This window comes from Poecilia reticulata, chromosome 10, assembly GCF_904066995.2.
Source record: "Poecilia reticulata chromosome 10, P_reticulata-male-v2, whole genome shotgun sequence".
NCBI lineage: Eukaryota > Metazoa > Chordata > Actinopteri > Cyprinodontiformes > Poeciliidae > Poecilia > Poecilia reticulata.
Genome location: NC_088839.1, coordinates 18437794 through 18446198, shown reverse-complemented (window position 1 = coordinate 18446198; position 8405 = coordinate 18437794). Strand labels below are relative to the sequence as shown.

Genomic DNA, 8405 nt, shown 5'->3' with positions numbered 1-8405 from the left:
CTCTAAGCAAACTCAAACTTTTAGTTTTAGATAACTTACGAGAATGATTTCTGGACTTGATGCTCCAAACTGCGACTTCCCTTCCCATGTGAGAGTGCCCATTGGAGAACGACAAGGTGTGCTCAAGGGTGAGTAGCAAGGGGATTTGTCTCCTTTGTTTTGTAGTTTCAGTCCAACTTTGTGTTTGTTCAATGTTTTCAGTAACTCTGCTGTCTCTTCGGAGCTCATATTTTCAAAGTAGATAGTTGCACCCACAATCTGATCACCTACAAATTGAGTATGGATGTTTGTTATGAACTAATCTTAAAAACAAAATAGATGGTGAAAAAATATTTCATATTTTATTAAAGACATCAAGATAATGTACTACCTTCATATACTTTTCCAGATCGTGCTGCAGGTGACTCTCCTTTCACCTCCTTTACGCGGAGCTCCCCTCCACTTGTGTGTTCGATGGTCAAGCCAGTTTTGTCTGGGCCCTCCCAGTCTTGAAAGAGCACTTCTCTGGTGTCCTCTTCGTCAGCCATCTATAAAAGTAATAAGCATTTAGTTAGACAGAAAAAAGAGTGCGCCAAAATGCATTTGGTTGTCATATTCGATAACTAACTTCCTGTGGAATACAGTTATAACATATTACAGGTGAAATTTCCAAAATAGACAGAAATTATCCACATAATAATATCAGGCGTTCCACAGTGCACACTGAAGTTTTTGAATTATTACATGTTTTTGATCGTGTTCAGGTTTTCAGGAACAAAGAAAACCTGAAATGTAATTTTTCAGGTTTTCTGTGTTCCTCCTCTATGGCTTTTACGAACTAAGTTTTATTTTTAATAAAATATTTATAAGGATTTGGAAGTATATATGGAGAGTTCAGCTGCAAGAAAATACATCACATTCTCTTGGAGGTTGTGGTGATATGTGATGCTTATGACTTAAAATTGTGGTAGGCTAAAAGGCTCTGCATGGTTGAGGTAAACTGTTGAAATTGGTTCTCATTGTTGCAGCTGTGTGACCAAAATAACGTAATTTTGTTCTCAGCCTCATATTGTCCACCTTTTCTTGTCACAACTGCCCTGGCTAGCTTCTAGAAGTTCATACTGAAGCATTAAATGCCCCATGCTCGGTTCTGGTCCAATGTAGTGGGCGAACAACTTACAGATGGCTTGTTCTTTTTTCTAACATGGAAAGTAAAATGAGATTTTCCAGCTTATCAGTCACTGTTTCCTTATCTTAATTTGTGCAAGAGTCGAACCTCTCTCCCATGATTGCTGTTTATACAGTACTACTACTGTTGTAAACCAGACACTTTTCAAAACACTATGACGTTACTGCAGCAGGATGGGTCTCACAGAAGCTTGGCTCAAAGTGTCTTGCAAACTGTAAGGGGCTGTGTGAAAACAAATATCCAAAAACCGCCTGATGGCGCATCGATAGTTTGACTTGATTTGACCATGCTTAAGAGTGTCACATCAGTTATTGAACATTGTTAAAATACTGCATTACAATTAGTCCACAAGAGGCTCCAGGAGGGGACATTTGTCTATTGCTACCTGCAAGATCTATCAGGAATTGTTTTGTTGTCACGATGAGAAGAAAAATCAGCAAGTGGAATACATCATGACCTCCTCAGATATTTCAGTTAAGGAAAATCCATATTACATTTGTAAGTTAATGAGTATTTTCCATCTTTGATGGGGTTTTTTTAAACGATGATGGAAAAATCTGATGGCCATCCATTATTTTGACAGATTACACACCTGACCACTTGGTGCAGACGCGCAGACAGTTTCAGACAGAATATTGTAGTCACTAACTCAATCAATCAGCTCTATGGTAAATTTACACCAGAGTATCATCTCTGATCTTGACTTTTTCTGAGAACTGACGGTGGCACATTGAAGAGTTTTGGACAAGAGGCTTTGGAGTGTATCAAATGCAGCTGAATCCCACTGAGGGGAATGTGTGCAGAATGAAGTAATATTCAGTCTAGCCGACTTTTGATTACTTCAGTTGGTGAAATGTTTACCTGATTTCAAAACTTTGTTACTACAGAGAAAATGTTAGATGTATTCAGCTTGATGATGACATACTGTCTAAATGTCCTGCTTGCATAACCTCTAATATAAATGTATTTACCTGTATATTTGCTGTATATCTGTGCATGTATAACTTTTCCTTGATTTGTGATTTGATTTGATTTGGAATTTCTGTATTTACTTCCAGTTTTACAAAATTAGCAACACATTCAAAGCTCCATTATTCACCTTTAATAAACAATATGTTTTTCGCATATGCTAAAAGTCTCATCAGGAGACAGTCAATCTGTGAAAAAAGTCAAGTTCCTCTGTCTCCTCCTTGTGGTCCTACAGCCATCTGCAGAAACACACTGCTCCTTGTCAAAAATAACCAATCAGACTCAAAGGAGCACGTGGCGCTGTCAAATATACTTGTGTGCGTCCTGCTGAATTTACTAAAGGTGGAGAAACAATTTACTGTTACATAAAAATTGTTCATCTGCAGTCATTGGTAGCCATGCTAAACAGCCTGAGCATTCACAACATGCTCTGGTCTAAGAAACAAGCTGTAGCCTAGCAGAGATCAAGGGGGAAGGTGTGAGCAGTACACCCTCCTCCTGGTTCTGATTGGTTGTTTCTGTCTGAGCTGTGTTTTTCTGCAGATGGATGCAGGACCTCAGGGAGGCGGTAGCTTGATTTTTTTTTCCAGATATTTCTCATCATATATATATAGTGAAAGATTTAACAAATATGTTAACATATTTTTTTTATAAAATTTACTTAAGTCATTAATTTGAACTAATTAACTGTAAATAAATACAGAAACAATTGATAATAATCAAATAAGTGTAGAATTAATTATATTGGGGCAAAATTCTATATATTGATTTTATTTTAAAAACTAGATATACGAATTAATGAATTAATTCAAACTATCAGTTTCACCCATCAAACTGAGTGGGTAGCAGCTATAGAGACCACGTTTGCTGCTTCAAACAGAAAGTCAAGACAACTTTTACGTTTGCTCTGACTAGTCTAAAGTGAATATCTCTGATGGAAAATGAGGAAATGGCGTCAATAACATAACTAAATTGTGACAGTGTATTTACCACAAACCAGTGTCAGTGAGCTTGTGGCAGTTTCCACCACATAGGACCATAGTAAAGTCTCTTGTGAATTTATTTGAGATATTTCAGACCAAACTAGGGACATGGAAGCTGAAGTTCCTCACCCAGTGTTTGAAGGAAATAAATACAATTTGTTGAAGTTTATCTTAAGTGCAAAGGTACTCGATTTCAAGCAGACAGTCTAGGCTTCGACTACACATCAAAATAAACTCAACGGAGGACAATACTTTTTTTCAGAATCGCCTTTAAAATGATTGCAACAAAAAGCCAACGCATGTTACCTTGATTTTGTTTTCCTCTAATCCAGTCCTGGTGGGAGGAAAATGCTGTTGTTGTTTTCCTATATAACAAACACAAAAAAACAAAACAAAAGCACAATAAAGAATTAAAACAATTTCTCTATGAAAAGCATTCATCATGACTGAAGACAATAATATATAAGACCCATGTATGAACACTAGATGGTGATAAAACTCAATTGACAACATAGCTTCCACTACCTCCAAAAACCGTATTGACAACTCCCTCATTTTAGAATGGTTTAGGGTATGTTTTGTAAATGTGGGTGCAGTTAGACCACACCCTGCCCTGAGGAAAGCGGGCAAATCCTGTGCCTACACCCTCGCTTCAAAGTCAGTATAGGGAACAATGATGGTGTCCAGCTTTATGAAAACATATGCTGCAGAAAGCTGAACAGAAAATACATACATTATTATGTCGCAAGCTATTGTTATCAAAAGTAAATATTCACACTGACAAATGACGAAGTGGAAAACGAATATAAATTCAAAAGTACTGTACATAGGAAATTGTCTCAGTCTCTTTACTAAGAATTTATTTATAAAGACTGTCTTCCAGTCTTTCAGTAAACATCAGCTTACACTGTTGTCTGTATTTTTATCTTAACATCCAATTTGTGTTTCCTAAATCCAAGGTCATTCCAGTAAATGGCAAGATATTTAGAGGGAAGGCACTGTTCTTTTCAAGTAAACTGAATAATGGTCTACCTTTTTAATCTGTCACACGAGGGGAGATTTTGAAGGTGAAACCACTACTGAGCTAAAGTAAGATCATGCACTTGCCAAAAACATCTTCCATATCTCAACAATCTTAAGAAAATATTTTCTAGGTTGATGAGACAAAAGAGGAACGTCTTGCAGTGGGTGCATCCTGTGACATCTGGTGTATCGCTAGCAATATTTCAGAGTGTGAATCTACTTGGGTCCTGCAGGACTTTGACGACAAGTCGTATCTGTTAAGCCGTGAATTGTACTCTCTCCTAAAATATCCCAAAGGAGCTTGTGTGGTGATTAGAAACACACCAGTAAGTCTATTTCTGATTTAAGGGCTTTGAAATGACCTAGCCAAATTCTGGACTTTTTATCTTTTGAGTTCTATCCCATGACCCTAAACAGGTCTGTCACTTCTGAAAACATTCCAGTAATTAATTAAAAGAAGAGCAGGCCAAAGTTATTTCACAGCAATGTAAAAGACTCATTGCCAGTTATCAAAAAGTCTTAATAAAAGTTGTTGCTGCCAAGGATGGCCCAGCCAGTTATTAGATATACGGCATAATTACGTTTTCACAAAGAGTCCGTTTAGCTTGAATTGCTTTTTCATTTCATAAGTATATTTATCATCTGAAAACATCATTTTGACCTGTAATTTAATCTTTATCTGATATTAAATAGTTTTTTAATCTTAAAGATTGTAGGCTTACGAGAACGATATAATAATCAAATCTAATGTGTAACCTTGGTTTTCTAGTCCTGTTCAAGGGTAAAGACACAACGTAACAAGTCAATAAATAGACTGGTTTTGTGTGTTTGGGGACACAAGAGGAGGTGTGCAATGCTTTGAGGTAATATTAAACCCTGTTAACCTCTCTATCTGGAATAACTTTTTCCCAGTGCTCCAGACTGCACAACACGCTGAGCATTGTAACTTATGTTAGTGAAGAGTAGGTTAGAGTTCATGGCAAAGATCCGGACAACCAAATGCAGGTAACTAAAACTTTAACTTTTCTTTCCTCTTCATGCTTTTTATCTCACTTAATGTTTCAGTGTGACCCATCTAAAAGCCTGAAATGTGAATCAGTGAAGACTTCAAACTACAACTTAGTAAGCATGAATTTATCTCTGTGTCGAATGACTATGAAGAGGAGTAACATAGCCTTATGTACAATTTTAGCTAATGAATTTTGGTGACGCATATCTTCTTAAATTGAATGCACCAATTTGTTTCCTTTAAAACACCAAAATGCAAAAGGCCAAGTGGAGTTGAGTCCCCTTCTATGTTTCTTTCTTTAATGAGAAAGCCCAGTCTCAGGTATCCTTCCTTTGCCCTCTGTTAGTATAGGTTTAAAAATGTCATCAAATGGTTTGAAAATGACAATAAGCAATAAAATTGATGCCGCAAAATCACATCATTAGTTATAGACTGTGCAGCAAACAGCTGCTGAATAAATATGGCTTTGTTCTCCAAATCATAAGACAAGCCTGCAGTGGATGACTCAAACAGCTCAGACAACATGACAATCAACTTTAGTTTCTCCACTTAAAAATAGATGTGTGTTTTTCAATTTGGAGCTTTGAAGTAAACCATGAAGGATGTGAAAATAAGGACAGAGGGAGTCAGACAAGCTTGTCTGTCATGTTTTATTACAGTCTGGTATGTGTGTTGGGAAAAGGGGGCGTGGAGAACACGGCAGACTAAAGCCTCTTATAATAAAGCATAACCACAAAACATTTCTGGGTGTCCATGCCTTCTCGCTGACCCACAAGATGTTGTGGATATTTTGATTTTGATTTTTTTTTATTTTACCCTACCAACTAAACAGCGCAAGCTTGGCGGGCTTTTGAGTGAACTGTTTCATAAGAAGGCTTAGAGTAGAACAGGTGGTCTCTTGCAGAGGAGCCAAATGTCAGGCTGCAGGATTCGGCACAGCTGAACAGAGCGGGCATGACCATTAAGGTTCAAGTGCAGCCTTGCAACTGATATCCCAGAAGCAGTTTTGAGTCTAGTCACATGACGTATTGTTGGAGTGGTGTGCTGTGCGGTGTGTAAGTTAGCTGTCTTGACTGAATGTGTGGTGTGTGAGGACACTTACCTTGGATTGCTCAAGCTAATCCAAGGGCTTCAGACTGCTTCTTGTGTTCTTCTTGTTTGACTTCTGTTGAGTGCAACACAAAAACAGAAATGGGATTTAATATGCAATTTGTGAATATACTTCTAGATAATGTTTAGGCTACAGAGAAAAACCCATCTGTGTTTTTTTTACACAGATACTTTTTTTCAGTTAAACTGTTAAAAATGGTGTCAGTCTACCAAGGCACGTCTCGGTAACAGACACAAATGTTTACGTTCATTCTTAATTACTCATTGGTTAATTATTTGTACTAAATTAATCAGATGCTTAATCTCAAATCAGACTCTTCAGACTTTCATACTTTACCAATCAGTGATAGCAACGTTTACCCATATAAGTGATCATGCAAAACTTCCTACAAGTAAATAAATATAAATATCTGCATGGTATGGCCCTCACTTTAAGGGAAGGGGAGACAAATGGACCCTTTCCACCTAATGACTAAGGTAAAGTTTGAAACTAAACTTAACATTTTCAGTTCTGTTCTTTCTCTTGGGTTGTGACTACAACGTAGAAAACCAGCAAAAGGCCAGTCACAGACTCCCAACGCTCGTGAAAAAAAGCAATTGTTGTAGGAGTTGCATTTATCATTCGGATCCTGATCTTCCGTAGGCAAGCCTAGTCTGTCTTACTTCCACCCGCTGCAGCTGGCTTGACTTTTTAAAGGTCTTGTGTGGATTATTGTGTCAAGCTGGTTGGCATATTGTGAAACAAAGCCTCCATTTTGTCAGTCAAAGAACAAACAGAACCAGACTTGATGTGAGTGTAGAAAGGCATCTACCAGTGGGAACATGTCGATCAGGACAAATAGCTCCCTAGCCCTGTCATTAACTTCCTCCTGCACAACACCCTATTTTTAATATGTACTAAAGTGTTCATTACTTTGATGCTAAATAACAGGGCTTATCAGACAGAGGCATTTTCTCAGTAGTCTGTGTATTACGTATGTGTGTAATATACAGCAATAAAGATAAGGAAAGTAAAAGTGTTGTTTAAAATTAAGATTACATAAATAGCTTTTTTTCTTGTTTGTTTTTGAATGTGACTCATACTGGAATAGCTGAGATCAACACATCGAGTTCTCGGTTGTTTGTGTTGGGAGACTGGCAGCACGGCAGCTGTGTACACTTTCCAGTCCATCCTCTTGTTACTGCTAGGTATTAATCAGACTGCCTTGTCAGAAGTCATTCAGGAACCTCCTGACTGAAATCTTTCAATGGTCATAGAAGCAATCTGACATGTAAGATGAGGCAGAAGCAAGATGTATAATGTGCAAAGAGGCTGCCACACCTTCTTAGCCTTGGTAGCACTGTAGACATAGCTACTGATGTGGTCCTCAGTAGTGAGAATAGTCTCATGAATACTGATGCAACTTACACATAGAAATAGTACATTACACATGTGGGATGAAGAACAGGATGCTTTGCCTATATGTCTTGCTTACAGAGTGAGGTACTCAACTGTGCAACCCCACCCAGGCCTCCAGTCACACACATTCCTTGATAGAGCTGTCAGGCCAACTGGAAGGGAGCCCAGCCTCTCCCTGCAGTGACTAACTGCACAGAAATGTCCCTCTTTCTCACTCACACTGATTCCCGCCCCATACCCTACTCAGTCGCTCACACCTCTGCAAGTCAGCCCTCTATATCCCCTAAAACTCGAGGTTATGCACTGATGAACAAGAGCCCTACATCCATCCAAATATGTGAACGCAACGGCAAGCCAAAGCATACCTTTTTTTTATTTTTTTTTTTAACTGTGAACTTGTTTCACAGATGCGATGGTTATCATTTCACTTAAATCTTTCTCCCCACCTGGTTGACGCTGTGAAAATCTTTTAGATGTTTTGAATTTCATTTGTACCGGTTTTCCCCCCAACTCCTGCGGGCACATATCAGTTTTGCCATTGTAATTTCCCCGTAAGTAGGTCACAATGTGATGGAAACATATGAAGAGAGTTGAAGTTATTCCACTCCTTTGATTGCCAAATCTAATCAATTTGGTGTGCAGAGAAGGGAAGCAGTGTGACAATGATTACATCTCACTGCTTAGTATATCAAGCAGTGATGCCGGGCAAAGATAAGATTTGATTATGAGCAAGTAGAAAAAGAC

General features: G+C 38.1%; 1 protein-coding gene across 2 annotated transcripts in view; it reads right to left on the bottom strand.

Annotated features, from left to right (window-relative positions):
- ahnak (AHNAK nucleoprotein) overlaps positions 1–8405 on the bottom strand; it is a 34155-nt gene that overhangs the window by 20786 nt on the left and 4964 nt on the right. For both annotated transcript variants that reach the window (XM_081611533.1, XM_081611534.1), the window contains exons 2-5: positions 6255–6317; positions 3427–3485; positions 371–527; positions 40–266 (exon numbers count right to left, since the gene is read on the bottom strand). In XM_081611533.1, the coding sequence (XP_081467659.1) occupies positions 40–266; positions 371–527 (384 nt within the window). In that variant the 5' untranslated portion in view covers positions 3427–3485; positions 6255–6317. The remainder of the gene's footprint in view (positions 1–39; positions 267–370; positions 528–3426; positions 3486–6254; positions 6318–8405) is intronic.